Source organism: Pungitius pungitius, chromosome 6 (assembly GCF_949316345.1).
Source record: "Pungitius pungitius chromosome 6, fPunPun2.1, whole genome shotgun sequence".
Taxonomy (NCBI): Eukaryota; Metazoa; Chordata; class Actinopteri; order Perciformes; family Gasterosteidae; genus Pungitius; species Pungitius pungitius.
The window spans coordinates 7,750,399-7,769,178 of record NC_084905.1 but is presented as its reverse complement, the minus strand read 5'-3'; the positions used below and the strand labels follow the sequence as shown (position 1 = coordinate 7,769,178).

At 40.2% G+C, this 18,780-nt stretch overlaps 1 protein-coding gene across 1 annotated transcript in view; it reads left to right on the top strand.

The window, feature by feature from the left end:
- The window catches only part of ntrk3a (neurotrophic tyrosine kinase, receptor, type 3a), a 134,444-nt gene that overhangs the window by 88,564 nt on the left and 27,100 nt on the right, over positions 1-18,780 (top strand). Inside the window, exons 13-14 of the mRNA XM_037451076.2 lie at positions 2,903-3,091; positions 11,444-11,574. Of these exons, the coding sequence (XP_037306973.1) occupies positions 2,903-3,091; positions 11,444-11,574 (320 nt within the window). The remainder of the gene's footprint in view (positions 1-2,902; positions 3,092-11,443; positions 11,575-18,780) is intronic.

Sequence of the window (18,780 nt, the reverse complement as noted above, 5' to 3'; positions counted from 1 at the left end):
GCTGTGAGCCAGTGAGAAGCAGGTATTGATACCAGGGGCCCATTAGATTATTGTTAGTAGCAACTAAAGACTGTAGCACCAATTGGGCACCATGGACAGCAGAGGGTTAGTCGTGGCGTAAACTATGGCCTAAATCACTATGATAATGTCAGTTCCCTGGTAGATCCAGTAGCCTTATTTGGAAAAGGTTTTCTTGAAGAGTAATGTTGATACCATAACGTCACAGTTGCATCTTCTAAAAGGATAGTTTAATTTCACCCACAAGCATTCCCTCATTTTGTGGGTTCACGGTGTATAAAACAATATTTGTGTAATTTTACCAGTTTGTTGTGTACAACAATCACTTCTTTCATAGATACTGTCGTTTTACGTTTGTCGAAGCTTCCCTACAACAGAAAATGTCACTGGTTGAAACAACAGTTCACAGTTGTGACTGTGGCTGGGTTCTCAGTCCGTAGTGTATTTAGACAAGTCTTTAAATACATCCAATGTTGGGTGCCATGTAAACACTGTGTTCTGAATATGTAATCTGGAAAGAGGAATGTGATGTGAACACTTATCAATGTTTAGACACTTGATGGAATACAAGTAGTTATATGACGACTCAGTGAGTCTGCCCATTGGTCCTCTAACATCATTCATTGTCTGACCTTTGTACTTCATGTGAACGCTCTACCTTCTCTTCTATCCCCCCTGTGTTTCTCCTTCACTCACTCCGTGTCCTCTCTTACCCATTATCAGCTGACCGTTACGCTGATGGATGTGTCACATGTCAGCTTGTCTGACACACGGCCCCTAAATATTAACATAGGTTGTGCAGTAACTGACAAAGGTCAGAATCTGTTCCTCCGCAGCGGCCAACATATCCATCAATACTCACAAGGTCTCGTTTGAAGTGTCCTTCAACATGAGCCCAAATCCCTGACCTGAGTCCCTGTGGATTCAAGAGCTGCTGCAAATCTGAACCGGAATTAATGTACAAATCATATTTGTAGGTAACCTTAAAATGTTTAATTCAAAAGGGGGAATCACTTTGCTTATTATTATTGTTGCAGGTATGAAGTCAGTCATTTTAATCAGTGCCCATAAACCTGAGAGGTGCTCTGTGCTCATGTTCCTTATCTTGTCACAACCATTTATGTATTTTATGTTTTTTGTGCACCCTGTATTTTCAAAATAAACTTCTACTTCTACAGAGATAGAATTAGTTAGGTCTTAAAAACAGGACTATTTGTTCTACGTGTAGCAAGAGCTCAAGCGTTTTTGGTTGGTATGTTGTCAACACTGAAGTGACGTTTAATGACCAAAGTGATCTGATCAATTTGTCAACATTTTGGTAAATTAATTCAGGAAAAGATGGAACATAAGTATTAAAGTTACATCAAAAATAAGCACTGACATCACATTCATGCTGCACAATGCTATTTCATTACTTTTTGCCTTTAAACAGCCTTGTTTTTCTCTCATATTCACCATCAAGCATCTCAAACCACTAATGTTACCACTGAAACTCTTCCTCCACCTGCTAAAGCTCTGTCCACTTCCGACCTTCCATCACTCCATTTAAAGGGAAATTCCAATATTCACTGTTTTTTGCCATCGATAAGGAAACATTCAACCTGCATGGCTTCCACATGAGGGATGAGGCACTCAATATTTCCTTTCCCTTTTCTACCTCTTCCCTCGGTTTTCTGCCCCGATCTACTGCCTCAAAGTCTGAACCATATACTCTATAATGGAAGTTTACGTACTCCCATGAGGTTTCCCATTGGTTTGTGGACTACAGTTCAAAGCCTCACCATCACCTAGTTTGTGGGGAAAAGTCCAACTGATAAGCTGGAGACATTTACCAAGACATTTACCAAAGTGATACAGTTGACTTTCACCAAGTGAAGAATCTCTGCGAAAAGCTAAAGGTTCCAAGTAGAAAATACTTTTCAGATCCTGGTTCAAAACCTTTTCCTGCCTTACATGGTCAAACTTGACTGAACAAAGAGTGGGTCCCTGTGATCAGTAGTACGAAGTAAGAGGTACAGAGCTCTCACTGGAGCCCACACGTCAAAATGTCATACATAATCTGACTCTCGGTTCGGTGTCAAATATGGGGTTTTAGTTTAGTTTTTTTATAAAGAAACTACTTTTCTGGGAATGTTGAAGAAGTATATATTTGATGTGTTTTTCAGTTGTAGAGAAATGGCAGCCTGTTTAAATTATGGAATGGAGGGCCGGGTGTAGGTCTTTCTTCATCTTTACATCATTGAGTTATCTGCTTTTTGCATTTAATTTATTTATCGTCATCCTCAAACCTCTCAGGCCCCACAGCCCCCAGATTTGTGCTCACTCGGGGTCATTTCTGGAACATTAAATGAAATCTGACAAACAACAAGCTGATTCCTCCCTGATTCAGGCCATATACGTACCATTTCTCTCAGACAACCCTTCACTGCTTTATGGAAAAATAAACTACGTTAAATGTCTATCAGCCATCTTGTGCACCTCTGAGTGGCTATGGGAGCTGGCGCTCTTCTCCACGGGGGGCTACATGACTCACGTAGACTCTGACGGTTACAACGAGGGGCGGGACTTGGCCATCAGATTCTAAGTGAAGTCCAAACGTGTCCTCTCCCGTGTCTGTGTTCTGCTTCTCTCTATCAAAGTAAAACCTTGGGTTATATTATGCAAGTCACATATTTAACGTGATCCCTCTGCTTACATCACAACCTCCATGTTGTCACTTTGATGATTTGTATGTCCAACGCAACAAAGCTTGACATTTCATTGTTTCTGTGCCAAGTTTGATTTCAGCTCAAACAATGGTTAAAGATTTAGGAATATTGAGCTAGATTTTGTTCTGCCTATTGTTGCACGTGAAGATGTTAAGTCTGTGGCTCTATTTTTTCAGGACCGGTAGCAGTAATAAGCGGTGAGGAAGACTCTGCCAGCCCCCTTCATCATGTGAACCATGGGATTATCAGTCCCTGTACGTTGGATGCCGGGTCGGACGCCGTGGTGATTGGAATGACCAGGATCCCCGTCATCGAGAACCCGCAGTACTTCAGACACGGACACAACTGCAACAAACCAGCCACCTGTAAGGACACACATCTGGAAGGATGTGTTGTAATATGTAATGTGGTGGGGGATTATTTTCAGTTTTATTTCAGGGCTCTTTACCGCCAATAGCTGTCCTGCTATATTTCTAGTTCATTTCCCAGGAATGTGATTGATGTTCTTCTGGAGAAGCACTTTTTTTTCAATATCAATCAAGTATTCACATGTTAGAAATACAGTTGTGCACATAAGTTTACATACCCTGGCAGAATTAACAATTTCATGGCTTTTTTTCAGAGAATTTGAATGATAACACACTTATGGTTAGTGGTTGGCTGAAGCCATTTATTATCATTCAACCGTGTTAAATCATAATGATACCATAAACTACTACAGTAGGTGGTCGTTTACAGTCAAAGGTGGCGCTAATTAGTTCTTCATATTTTGCTATTTTTTAATAGTGTATTTTTAATAAAATAACTACACATACAATGTTTACATAGAAACAGCTCCTTCTACACGTTATGTGATTATACAGTTAGGAAGGCACACATGTTTATTATTATATTACATGTCTGCCGATAGATCCCCTAAATGGTGCGTAGTAACGTAGTAATTGAGGTTTTCGCTTTGATTTGGTAAGTCGGTGCACTAAAAGAAAAGTCTTGGAGTAAAGGTAGAAAGCAGCCTTTTTCCATTATTGGGATGTTGGGTTCCCTTTTAATTTACGCTCAAGCTTGTTTACAACGATGGTGTGACTGCTCTTCGCTCCGCCAACCTCCGCTCAACAATGACTTTTCTCACCAAGGTGTTTCCCATATCTTATAAATAGACATTTTCAGCACATATATAAGCACCTTATATATGTCTCTATGTCTTTTTCTCTCTCACTTTTTGACTTTATACCTACATACATCTCGAGGTGAATTTCCTTATAGACAAATCACACACACCAGTGGTGTGGGTGTGGGTTTGTGTGTGTATGGGTGTGTGTGTCTGAACTCAACCGATCATTACCTTTAAAAGCTCCTTATTTTATACGCCCACCAATTTTTATCAAGCCTAAAGTGCCAATAGAGGTTTTGGCTAAGCTTCACATTTAATAGCCCCTCTGTACTTCAGTGGCATGTGCCAACATGCTCTGTTAATGTTAATGTCCTGTGCAGCTTGCTGTCTCCTCTATAGCATCGATATGTATGCTACTGGATGATGCGAGTCCCAGAGCTCATTACAGTCTCGCTAATTGTGACCCAGCGGCGGAACGGTCAAGTCATTCAGCAAAGATGCGCCGCGTGCATGTGGGTGTTGGCGGTGAGTGTAGGGACAAAGATGCGTGTTGTCTTGTGTGTGTTTGGTGCTTGTACATGATTTTTGAGTGTAGCCTGTCTATGTGTACAAACATGTTATTTCAAAATGGCAGCTGATAACATGAGTAAATTAATCCGTTCATGGCACAGCACTAGTATTTTGCGACAAACAAATACAGACTTAAAAATGTTTCAATTATAATAACAATAATACATTAGTTCATACAGCGCTTTTTGTGATACCCAAACGCTTTACAAAACCAAAAAAATCAAAAACACAAAAGACAAAGAGAGAAACAACTTAATGTGTAAAGTTAGCTTGGGCCTCTTTTCCATATCACAATCTGAATATCTGAAGCACTGCATTATTATAGAGATATAGAACAGTATACTTGTAATTGTCGAATAATAATACATCTAGTGTATTTAAATGAAATATATTAAATGATAAAATAGCTATTATTTTAGGCTTATCTGTCCCTGACGGCCACAGCTATAACCAGCACGTGGCGTTTGTAACCTTGCACCCTACTGTCTCCTTCTGTTTGGATAAGATCTAACTCTGAACAAGTTGTCAACGCTGCAGATGTCAGCTGTCTCTCACCGCCAATGAAGTTCAGAGGACATACATTGGCGAGGAGAGGTTGTCCTCATTAGTCACTTCCAGGGGACAGTCCTTTTGACGAAGCATTCAAAGAATGTTTTTGGTTTTGCCTAGTGTTTGTGTCCATGGAACCTATTTTCCTTTTCATTAAATCAAAAAGAATGTGATTCATTCTATTTTCAAGCTCAGACTTCTTGGCCTTTGGTTCATCTTATGCAAAAAAACCTACATCAGAGCACATTTTCATTGAGCGCACACCCAAACCCCCCAAGACATTTCTACTACATCCATGCTGCTTGGGCTCACTGGACCTAAGACAGGAAGGTCCTGTGTACCTTCAGTCGTATAAGTCTACAGTAGTAAACCTGATGGAGGACACCCTGATATGAATCAAGGGATCAGAGTTGTCCTGGACATGTCTCAGGGACTCAGTGGACACAACGTCTCATGCAACAATGTCTTTACATCGTACAAGCTGGGACAGAGAGGCAGCTGACCATAGGAAGCAGGCCTGAGCTCCCCAATATTAACTCAATTTGCTGTTTATATTACTTTTATTTGGGATGAATTACTGTTTGACTTTGTTGAATTAAAAAAAAAAAAACCAACCACACAACATCATCTGAGTAACAAAAAAATGAAGACCGTACAAGTATTAAGAGTTTTCATCCCTGTAAGATAACCAACAAAAAAAAGCCTTTGAATTATTTTCTTACTTCTTTGGGCTTTTTCTCTGTGGGGGAAATTCCCTGTGTGTAGTCCTTAGTCCAGAATCATTCCATTTTTACTAGAATGTTCATTTGATAACACACACCTCTTTACTTTTGTCAGGACCAGATTAAAATGAGGACTCAGATGCAGAGGGTTTGGCGTCTTTATTCGCGTCGTGAAAAAACAAACAAACGGCTATGAGCTATCAGCGTTTCCGACGAAAGTTAACAAACTAAAATCTCTCTTAAACGAGGAAAACGAACGGCTTCGAAAGCGCGCTAAAACTAAATCTAAGAAGCTCAAACAAAAGGTCACTCTTACTCAGAGGAAAAACAAAAGGGGTAATCATTCCGAGACAAGGCAATGGTATAAACAAATCCTGTGGCTGTGGCGAGGCTTGGGTGAACGCACGGTGGTACACTCAGGCACAAGACAAAGGGAGACGCAGACTATAAGACACATGAGGGTAATGGGAAACAGGTGGACACAATCAGGAATCAGGGGAGACGATTGGACTGGTGACATGAGGAAGGGCAAGTGACCCTGTGACAACTTTACCTCATAGATCAGGGGTCTTCAACTACACCGAGTGATGAACCGAAGAAAACTTCTAGAAGAAAAAGGTCCAGAAGATCATAATGTGACTACCGTGAATTCCGGACTATAGAGTTCACCTGAATATAAGCCGCACCGCTTAAATTTAGAACGAAAAAAAGATGTGTACATATATCAGCTGCAGGTGTCCACGGGGCAAAGAAACGACTGCTGATGCAGAGTCTTCCGTACCGCAGTGCTTCACATTGCAGAGCTGGCAACTTGTCAAAAAATCTCGGAGTGAGATTTTGTCAGGTGTGGCCATACGTCATTGATTCATGAATGGCAAGTTGACGTGCAGTCGCTCTGTTTCCTTACTTAGTGTGATTAAATAATAATAATAATGAGGAATAGAGCTGTATCAACATCTGCATGTCAATACACAACTTACCAATTAAATGAATTCAGTACGATTCTAAAACTCTTTGACAAATATTTATATCCACGTAACAAACAACTGAACATATATTGGTGGCTGCAAATATAAATAATGTTCTCACAATGAACTGCTGCTGCAGTGGGAAGTATGAACAGAAACCAGTCCGTCCATTATGGATTAAATGCTCCACTTTCACTGTCCATTTGTTCCTTATTGTCTCTCCCGTCCCTTTGTCTCACTTTCTCCTTCTCACTCGTCTTTTTCTTAAACTTTCTTTTCTTCCTACCTTGTTATTTGTAATTTGCTGCTACCTCTCTCGTCTGCCCGTAGCATGGAGACAATATCGTCCTCTCTGGAATTCAAAGACTCGATTGGTTGAGTGGTGTCACATGGGATGGTTTAACTCGAATGCTATGGGTCAGTTCTTTAAGCCACTACCGAAAAGACGAGTAAAGCTGCGCAGTCAAAAAGTGCTCCGTCACGTTTAAATCACAAGCACCTTTTTCTAGCTTCTTGTCCGGGTCCGTATGGGACGGCTTCTGGGTCTGGATCCGGACCGCGGTCCTCCAGTTAGTGACCTCTGCCCTAAAGAAACACAAAGGATAAATATGACCACCATATAGCAATACGTCACACTTTTTCATCAGCAATTATTCATATGGAGCTTTGAGGGCTATGAATCCTGAATGCCAGGCGTGACAGCACCTCCCAGGGCAATTATTCCATTACACAAGCCAAGTTGTTAAGTTCAGTAATTAACCCTCTCCCGTGTCCTTTCTCCTGTCCTCCATTCATCCCACGGACTCATTATCTCTGCAGAATATTATGTATTCCGTTGTGTATCTCATCTTGCGTCCTCTTGGACTCGAGGACATCTTGGAACAGTTTACACTTCATGAAGACATATTTTATCCCTGGGAGCTATGGATGGATATCTGTCACCATACCAGCTCCACAGCCTGACCATAGAGAAATAACTGAGCTGCTATCTGAACTTTAAACACAACCGGACTGACAGTTTCTTTTCTTAAGTTTCTTTTCATGAAACATCAACGCCAAGCGCTACGCAGTGAACCACATGTCAGCCTGTCACAGCTGGTGCACTCATAGATCTGTTTTACCTCGACTCGTGTAAAGGATTTATAAATGAAGACAAAGCTGCCATACAATTCAAGGGTAATGTATTTGGTCATGGTTTGCGTTTGACGATTCACAAAGTCATTTTTTGGGAAATAAGGTTGATCTATCACGTCTATCACATGCAAGTGAAAATTCTGATATGCTAACATTCTAGATGGGGCGGCAGTTGTGGGTAGTATTAATTTATTCAAGCATTACAGCATGTGTCATTACAGACAGACCTTGCGGCTATCCACACTCTGCTGAGGGCACTTAGGATGTCTAAATGTCTAGAGATCTTACTCGAAATGCAAAAAAGACCCCTTGAATCTTAATAAGAAGAAATATGCCCCAAATGAACTTTCCCTCAAGGCCTCAGACTCAAAAAATAGGCTCCTGCTGTAGTCCTGCAGGGACCTGAGCTGAATAGTGCTTGTTGTTCATCTTGAGACTTGTACTAATTAGTGCATATTTTCTTATGCTATTAAGTGAGGGCGTATCAGAAATATATGTGTCACCCAAGGCACAGTGCTAACCTCATTAGCACATATTACCACTGTTTTGGCTTACTTTGGGCCTCTCGGAGTACTGAAGACTCTTTTTCTGACTTCATTCGGCAGCGAAAATATAAAGTACACGATTTCGAAGAATTCATCCAAACTCCAATGAATTGATCTCTATGGAAACTCTTCAATTACAATCACCATGCAGAATTATGGGATAGTGCCAAGGGATTAGATCTTGACCATACAGTAATATGTTAGTAGATGTCAAGTGTGCTTTCCCCTTTTGATTAGAATGATCACAAAACACATTAAAGTACTTCACAGAACACACCTCATGCTCCAAAAGATGGCGACAAAGACTTTGGTGAAAGTAACGGAAGCTTCCGATCAGAAGGTCAGATTTACTCCGACAATCTGCACCTTGACTCCTCGCACCTTCAGGTGCCGGCGAGAATAGAAGTATTTTTTTGAAAAGGCTTTTCAACAAGGCCACAATTACCCAGAGAGCATCACTCAATGCTTGTGCGTTTGTGCGGAAGCATTTCTGTTGTACTGCTGTGTGTGCGGCACAGCGACTTAATGGTCATGGACAGTAGAGAAGGTCATGACGGAATGCCCTCAAACCAGCAGGCTGTTGGGTTAATCCAGTGACAAGGATTTAGGAACCTTCCAGGGGCAAAACCATGGAAACTAACTTTTCCAGTGAAAAGACCAATTTTTTTTTTTATCCTTTAAAGTGATGAATACTTGATTCAGAGCATTGATATTGGATTTAATCCGATAAACAAACTCCAGCTAGTGGAACAAATGCATTTGGACAAATTTGGTGTATTCTTGCCCCAATGCGTGTTGGTCATCGCCTTTCCTCCTTCTTGCTCTTGCTTTATTAGCATACAAGTCTCTGTTGTTAAGCAAGAGTCGAAAAAAATGTCAACAGTGGATTATTTTTTTAAGCATTAAACTGACAGAAGTAGCCATGTACTAGATAGTGTGTCCTTTTAAATGCACTCTTACCTCGGATATCTCTGGATCTTGTGGTTGGTTGCGAGTTGGTATGTGCCATACAGGCCAATCACTGCAGTTGCAATTAACTACGGTTAATACACAGTGGCACAAGGAAGTCACCTGACAACACAAAAACACACACACACACTCACACACACTGGCTATATGCACAGACTGTACATACTGTGCATGTTTGTTCAACCCTGATTACTCACACATATGCACACACATTGACCGATATAGTCTGACTCGCACAAACACACAAACACACACACACACCATGAGTGTGAACTTGCAGCTTTATTTGGTTTTGCTTAACGGCTGACTTTTTCACAGACACTTGATGACTACCCTTTCACATTAAGACAAAACTCTGTCATAGTTCTTTATAGATATATATTTCTATCCATAGATGTTATGGATAAAAGTAAGGATGTTTTTTCTTATTGCCAGGGGGAACCTTCGGTTCATAAAAGTAAACTCAAAGGACCTTTGTTGCAATATGAATGTATAAGTCTAGGAGTAAATTCCTCTAATTCTCACTTGATTCCTCAGTAATTAGGCCGCGGCTTTGTCTTGGAGCTGTCAGTGGTTTTGTCTGACTACTTTAACCCTTTCGCTGGGGGTTCAGTCTCAGTTGTAACATTTCGGTCACCCACAATTCTCTTACTCAGCATTCGGATGAGCTCTGCCCTTTTGTGTCAGTTCTGGTCACAATTGTCAAGGTGACTACATCCACTTATTGATTACGGCCTATGATTGATTTGTACCGAAAAGATAATGATGGACTGCTCATCCGCCAGTTTATCCTTTCGCATTCCCTCATTTACTGCTTCCTCTTGATATATTTGAAAGGAATGCAGTAGTGCTCCGAACATTCAGAAACTTCAGAAACAATGTCCTGAGTAATGCAGATCATTCCCAGACCTTTTAGACTTGCTTTAGTTGAAAGTAGTTGAAATATAAACTTGAAAGGCCTTCTACGGTGGCCCTGAAGTGCAAAGCAACATAACAAAGAATGAAACACTTTTACAAAGCTCAAGACAAATTAACATTTTGGAAAACAAGTTAACATTTTATAAAACAAATTAACATTTTAGAAAACACATTTACATTTTATAAAACAAATTAACATTTTATAAAACAAATGAACATGTTAGAAAACACATTTACATTTTAGAAAACAAATTAACAAGAAGCGAAACACTTTTACCAATTCCAAAACAAATTTACAAATGACAGATTCTTCACGGAAAGGGAATGTACCACATACATACATCTGCCGCTGTCAGGGCAAAACAAACACGCACGCGTAGCCAAACCAGTAGGTTCAAAAACCATTAGGCACGTAACAACGGCGTTTGGCGAGGAATAATAATCCTTTCTGCGGTACAACTCGGCTTCGTTCAGTTTACTTTTAAGAGTCCTCAAGCTGATGTTTACACTGTGTAGAGTTCACATCATGTACACGATTACAGCGTACGAGTGGCCCTCGTTAAAATATTGAACGCAATGATGCAGTATGTCTGGTGTTTCCGTCTGGTCCGCGTCCTTTAAAAACACCGACCACCCGTGAAGCAAAAACCGCGTTAAGCTGTTCATGTGTTTGCCACAAAACGGCCAAAACATCCCTCGGCCGCAGTCCATGTTCGGACGGTCACCATGAACTTCTTTGACGCCATAAACTCGACAACGACTATTCGAAAACACTGTGCTCACTCAACACTTCCATGTCACTTCCGGTATGTGGTACATTCCCTTTCCGTGAAGAATCTGTTATTTGTAAATTTGTTTCGGGATTGATAAAAGAGTTTTGCGTCTCGTTAATTTGTTTCCTAAATGTAAATGTGTTTTCCAAAATGTAAATTTATTTTCTATAATGTTAATTTATTTTCTATAATGTTAATTTGTTTTCTAAAATGTAAATGTCTTTTCAAAAATGTAAATTTGTCTCGAGCTTTGTAAAAGTGTTTCATTCTTTGTAATTTTGCTTTGCACTTCAGGGCCACCGTAGCTTTCTTTCATTGGAATACAGTCAACCAAACTATGATAACATTGTGAACGGTTATTTCAGAGTTCCTTTTTTTAGCCAGTTGGGAGCATTGAAAATAAGATTACTGATTGTAATGAATTTCAACTCAATCCCTTTTTTCTCTTTCCCTCTCAGATGTTCAGCATATTAAACGGAGGGACATTATTTTGAAGAGAGAGCTTGGAGAAGGAGCTTTTGGAAAGGTCTTCCTAGCAGAATGTTACAATCTGAGCCCCACTAAGGACAAGATGCTGGTAGCTGTGAAGGTAAGACATGGAAGCAGTGTGTGTGTGTGTTTGTGTGTCCAAACACTTGCAGTGTGTATAAATGCATCAACAGTCAGCTGCTTTTCAAGAAAAGATGCCGACAAGCTGACACAGACGTGATTGCACAGCAGCTGTGTGTTCTCTGTGAAGTTTAAGGATCAACAATTACTGAGTGACGCCTTACCTTTTTTGTAATTGCTAGTTTACTGCTTCCGTGGAGTGATTCAGCGCTGTAATGTTTTTAAGTGTTGCCTTGATGATTCAGTTTGGTTTGACTCTTATTTACAGCAAAGGCCATTTATTTAAGGGACACTCTCTTCCCCCCATAGCACAAATGAGCCGGTTATATTCGCAAATCAATTTTCGGTTACCGATGATGGAAGCTGCTCTTAAGAACGATGATGGTCTTGTTGAGTTCGACCCCCAACACAAAACTCTAATATCACAGTCTCTAATGGTGAAGCTCTACTCTAGTGCTACCTGGCTGGGTAATGGGATCGGTCCAATTGTAAACACCATAGATCTCAAGCAATCAAGAGTACCATGACATGAGCTTAGGATGTGCTGGGGGACATAATCCACCAATCAGAAGTGCACTTGCGTAGTCATGGGGAAATTATGGAGAAGTTCAATTGTCTGAGATTTTAAAAAAATAAAATCAATACATGCATATATAATATCTTTTTTTTTGTATAAATGACTTTGTTACACTTAGCAGAGCATGGTTGTGCATTTGTTACAAACATCTCAAGCTCATGAACTTTATTCTACTAATTTCTCACCATTTGTAGTCAGTTTGAAAAGTGCCACATGGATTGGATTATTAACATGGCATATGTCGAGGAGATATGGATCTGTTTTTAGCACCACAGCAGTTATTAATGGCAACATGACGGCCGCCACACTGACCTGCAGCAGACAGGTGTTAGTCTTGATGAGGATTTACAGGGATTACAGCTACAGCCTTTTCAATCCCAAAGGATTTATTGCCCTTTGCAGCATTATGCTATTTTTTACCATCCGTACAAGCAGTCAGCCCAATCTAAGACATACACACGCGCACACATTCAGTCTATCACATGCCATCCCTGCCATGTCCAAAACCAACACTAGAGGGGAACCTGGAGTGTCATAGTTTAAAGCACAGGGCCACTGAACAAGCCTATTGTGTGAACTACCGCCACTAATGGCCTCCTGTTTACTACAGCTTATAACCTCGGTTTCTCTACAGACCTTTTATTATTGTAAGATCGAAAATCTTTCTCCTTCTATCTCTTTGACAAGATGGTTTACGAAGCCACCTCTTCAATGAATTCTTAGAGCCGTCTGTACCCTCATGAATATGAACATGTGTATGTATTGATATAAATGCAATAATGTACTGAGTATGTTTATGCATGAGGGGTTAATACAAATTTCAGATAATGGTGTCACAGGTTATTGCCTTTTTAAGGACCAATCAAGGGCATGCCAATCTGCTCTAAATCAATCAGTAATCACCACCAACTATTGTATGTCCTGGCTGCCAAGCCTGAAGAGTCCTCCTCTGCAAATATCACGGAGGGAAGACTGCTGGAATGCCAAATTGAAGGTTTTGCACTTGAGGAATGATCATAATTGACTCCCTTTCTGACTAGAACCAGATTCAGTGTCTCACTGAAAAAATTCATTTTATTTTGTAGAGCCCAAAATTGCAAATTACAAATTAGCCTCAGAGGGCTTTACAGTCTGGACACATGCAACATCCTCTGTCCTAAAACCCCCACATCGGCACAGGAAAAACTGCGCAAAATATGAAAAACCCTTCCATGGGGAAAAAAGGTAGGAAACCTTAGGGAGAACGTCAGAGGAGGATCCCTCTATCAGGATAGACAGACTACAATGGATGTCATGTGTATAGAATGAACAATGTCAAACAACCATCAGGTAGATCCGCCATCAGATGTAACCACAATCAGATGTAACCTTCATCAGATAGAACCTTCATTGGGTCGAACCACCATCAGATAGAAACACCATCCACAGAAGCTTCTGTGGGAAGGGAAAGCACAAAGCCTTTAGGAAAGAGTAATGTTGGTTCATGACGACAGTAATAATGTATGATTAATATTTAAATAATAATGATGATGATAGCAGTAGCAGGTATCAGCAGAGGTCCAGATAGAACCATGATCCATGGAAACCTGTGAGGTGACAAAGCACAAATACTGCGTGGAAGAAACAAAGTTAGTGAAGCACATTCATGTTTATAGTAATAGAAATGGGAATATCAATGATGTTTGAAGCAGTAGGTGTCTGTGGGCCAGTCAGGACCAGGGTCCAGACGGAACCACGATCTAAGTCCTATAGCAGCTTAACTAAGGGCTGGTCCAGGCTAACCTGAGCCAGCCCTAACTATAAGCGATATCAAAGAGGAACGTTTTAAGCTTCATCTTTAATGGGCTGAAAGAATCTGTCCCCCGGACTGAAAGTGGAAGCTGGTTCCACAAAAGAGGAGCTTGATAACTGAAGGCTCTGGCCCGCATCCTACTTTTTAAAACTCTAGGAACAGCACGTAAACAGCATCTATGGAACGCAGCTGCCTTGTAGGACAATACGGTGTAACAAGCTCTTTAAGATAAGACGGTGCCTCACCAGCAAGTGACTTGTAGGTAAGAAGTACCTTAAATTCTATTCTTGATTCAACAGGAAGCCAGTGCAGAGAAGTTAATACAAGAGTGATATGATCCCTTTTCTTAGTTCTTGTTAATACAGGTGCTGCAGCATTCTTAATCAACTGGACAGGTTTAAGCAATTTACAAGAGCAGCCTGATAACAAAGAATAACAGTAATCCAATCTAGAAGTAAAAAATGCATGAACTATTTTTTATGCATCACTTTGACACAGGAAGTTCCTGATTTTCAATATATTACGTAGATGAGAAAAGGCAGTCTTTGAAGTATTCTTTATATGAGAGTTGAAAGACATATCCTCGTCGAAGAGAACTCCAAGATTCTTGACGGTGCTGTTGGATACCAGAGACTGTATCACGTGACAGCTGACTTCGAAGGCGCTCTGGGCCTATCATGATAAGTTCAGTTTTTTCCCGAGTTTAGCGACAGGAAGTAGCAGGTCATCCAAGTTTTAATCTCTCCAAGACATTCTTGAAGTCTAACAAGTTGGTTGGTGTCTTCTGGCTTGATCGATAGATACAGTTGAGTATCGTCTGCATAACAATGGAAGTTTATGCGGTGTTTTCTGATAACGTTGCCCAAAGGAAGCACGGGGTAAATCAAATCCGTCCAAGCACAGAACCTTGTGGGACTCCGTGACCAACATTGGTGGTCCTCGAGGATTCACCGTTCACAAACTGGGATCAATCCGATAAATAGGATTTAAACCAGCTGAGTACAGTTCCTTTGATTCCTCAAATGTTCTAGTCTCTGCAGTAGGATACAGTGATCAATGGTGTTAAATGCGGCACTGAGGTCCAGCAAGACAAGAAAAGAGACGAGTCCTTGGTCCGATGCAAGTAGAAGATCATTCGTAATTTTCACCAGTGCTGTTTTTGTGCTATGATGCTCTCGAAATTCTGACTGGAAATCAAAGAACAAAGCATTGTTTTGTAAAAAGTCACACAGTTGATTTGCGACAAATTTCTCAAGGATCTTAACGAGGAGGTCTGTAGTTAGCTAACACCTCTGGAGCTAGAGTTAAGAAGATGTTTAATTATGGCTACCTTGGACTGTGGTACATGTCCTGTCAACAAAGACAGATTCATAATATCCAGTAAAGACCTTAAAGAATTAAAAGATAAACTTTTTTAAGCAGCTTAAGGAACCACAGAAGGATCATCAGTGGGTCGATAATGTTAATTTTACAGTAGATCTTGCATCACCCTCATTTTTTTGGATATGGCCTTCTGCATCAAAGTAATGCATTTAAATATGATGTATGATTATGATATATTCTATATCCATGGTTGCAATTTTGCACACCCAAAACATGATCACATGAAATCACAACATTGTGTTCTTCTCATGTTAAAATCCATTCACTGTTTTCATTTCTTGCTGTGATTTATAAAGGTTCCCAATTCTTTATCATCATCAATCATTTTGACCCGTCTGCATCTTCTGCTCTGTCCACAGATAGCTTGAATATAAAGGCTCTTTTATGATCATCTATTTTAATAGGCCTTCTTAAATCTGTCCATTACAACTGAGGCACAGATTTGTTCTATAAAGTAGCACTGCGTCCACATTACCAAAATGAAAGTACATCATGTCGCAAAGTGAATGCATATGATATGAAGAGCTCTCAAAGGGTGAAGAAGATGAATAACAAATGTTACCATGGCAGCAGTACTACTATTAAAGCTACCGACAGTAATCTGACAAATGAATGGAGTGTGATAATAATGTGTTTACTTGGAGTCAACATATTGCTCTGTTAATGTTAATATGCTTTCATTTGGAGCAAACCAGGCGGCTATTTTTCAATTCAAATACTATTCAAGTTTTCTGGGCTACACGTAAATTAGAGATGTCTTTACATTACATTATATTAAAATCAATGTCATTTAGCTGACGCTTTTAACCAAAGCGACTTACAATAAGTGCATTTCAAACATAAGGATACAAACCCAGAAGTACAAGAAACAAGAAAGTGCAATTTCATCAAATAAGCCGATTTACAACTTGCTGTAGATAAGAGCCATTTTAAGTCCAATTTAAGTGGTACAGTTTGTTAGTGTTTTAGTCGAGGTTTAGTCTGAAGTGGTGTGTCTTTAGTCTGAGATGTAAAGGCTCTCTGCTGCCCTGATGTCATCAGAGAGCTCGTTTCACCACTTAGGAGCAGTACAGCAAAGACTCGTGATCTCTCAGTGAGAGAGGTCTTTCATCCGGTCCACAAAAACCGTTAGCTGATTAAAAAAACACAGGCCGAAAAACAGTGCTTGACCTGGTTGCCTTAGGCAACCGTTTCTTTCAATTGTGAACCAAATCTTGCCCTTGTTTGTCATTGGTGGCAAACATTATTTTTATCATACAAATAGTGTTTGCTTTCCCAAAATCCAAAATGGAGAAAATTAAGGAACAACCGACCAGTGACTTGCTGGATTCATTTCTGATGGATCTCTGCAGAACACAGCAACAGCTACACAACTACTATGTTGAATACTAACACTTGAAATTCAAATTCTGAAATGTATCTGATAAAACATATACCCCAAACTATTTAGACGTGTACCGTATTCTTTAACCAAATTTGTATTTCTAAAATGATTTATAAATGCATAATAATCTTAGGGGAATAAAAATAACAGCACAGTTTCGGTAACACAAGCAGTTAACTACTCACATGTTTGTTCATCAATAGGAATACAAGTAATAGTAATCGTGATGCAGCTAAAGGGAAAGGTCAGGTGATGTGACTTTTCACCTGTGACTTCCAAACTTTCACCTGGAAAACGGATGTTTAGATCCTCAGTGAAACACAAAGTGAACATTGAATTCTTATGCATAAGTTTGATGCATAGCATACATATCGTCTAGTGCCAAATTGTTAAATTAGGGTACAGTGTTAATTTCGTTGACGAAAACTATGACGAAAAATATTCGTTAACAACCTTTTTTCCATGACTAAGACGAGACTAAGACGAGACAAAAACCAATCTTTAAAAATAACAACTATGACTAAATCTATGCTAACTTTCGTTAACTAGACGAGAATGTTGGTGGTGACAGTCACAATAGTTTTTTTTTTTTTAAATTTGCATGCACCTAACAAAAGTGGGCAACGTAAGGATCGGTACGGTGGTTATTAAGGTGTCATGATGACATCATCCACGGACCCAGACCGCTCAGTCACTGTGGGGAAGCGGTGGTTCTTGTCACCAATACAGACTGCAACGACTATATTACACTTAGGTGAGTGTGAGTGTGGCTTCCTTGGTTTAGCTCAGCTGTCTCAGTTTAGCTAACTATTAGCAGGCTAAAGCCAGGGAACTCCAGAGACCGATGTGCATGGAGATGAAGAGCCCTTTAATAGCTTGAGGCTGGTCGACCAGCAGAGATGTTCATGTGGACCTGGCTGCTCCGTTTTCTGGTGACGGAAGTCAGCGGTTCGAGACACGCACTTCAACCAGTTCACGCGCCATATCTTGAGAAGACGGTGTTAAACTGTCTCGTCCACCGTAGGTTCGTAAGCAACAAAGAACGCGCGAGCACACATGACAGGTCGAGGCTTTTTGTAGAGCTGCTCAGTGCAGGTGAAGGATGTGGGAGCAAAGAGCAGGTGGAGGAAAACCCGGAGTCATGAAACCAAAAAATAATGAGGAGAGAAAGAGAAAGAAAAGACTATTCAATAAAAATTGGGGGTCCAGTTGAGGATGGCTGGTTCATGATCAAGCCCAAAAAATAATGTATTGCACCATTTGTAGGAGGTTAAGGGTCTCTTTTGTTGGCACAAGCAATTTCACAGTGGAAACAATAAAGGACCATAAGGTTTCCATTGGCCATGTCAAAAGCATTGCAGGAAAACAGACAAAGACAACAAGGTGTTGCGTCCCTGATTCTCATGAAGTCGGCGGAGCTTTACACCCTTGCAAATGTGTTAAATATCCTGGCAATAAATGCAAAGAAAATCCTATAATAATCTGCTATACCAAATTCTTTCATGTAATGATTTTTCACATGTCATTTATAATAACTCACACAAACACATTTGTTCTTGGCCGCTGTCAAATTTTAGAACCCATTGTGGCCCGCCAGTCAAAAAGTTCGACTCCTTTGCTAATTGATTAGTTTAGTTTCCTTGAAGTTGTTGATCTAAATCATTTGAATGTCAGTGATAGTCGCTGATGATAAAATCAACCTCAAAGAGATGACTGTGATTGACTGTTAAAACAACTTCTAATATTAGCTGCTATTGCTGGAACATACCATGGACATTGTGGCTATTTGTAACTGTTTATTGATGTATTTTACTGGTTAGTTTTTAGCATCTGAATATTTTAATCAAACCTGAATGCAATTTGAAGACTTTTACAGCTTTTTAAAATGAGATCGTTGTCATTGCTTGTACTTAAAACTGACCTTCAACCCAGACACACTGGTTGTGGTGTACTATCTGTGGTATTGTTGTAACGGACCAGAGGGATCGACACACATACCTTTGATGTTGAGCATGCAGCCACATTGGGCTGTGAGCTGTGTGTACCAATG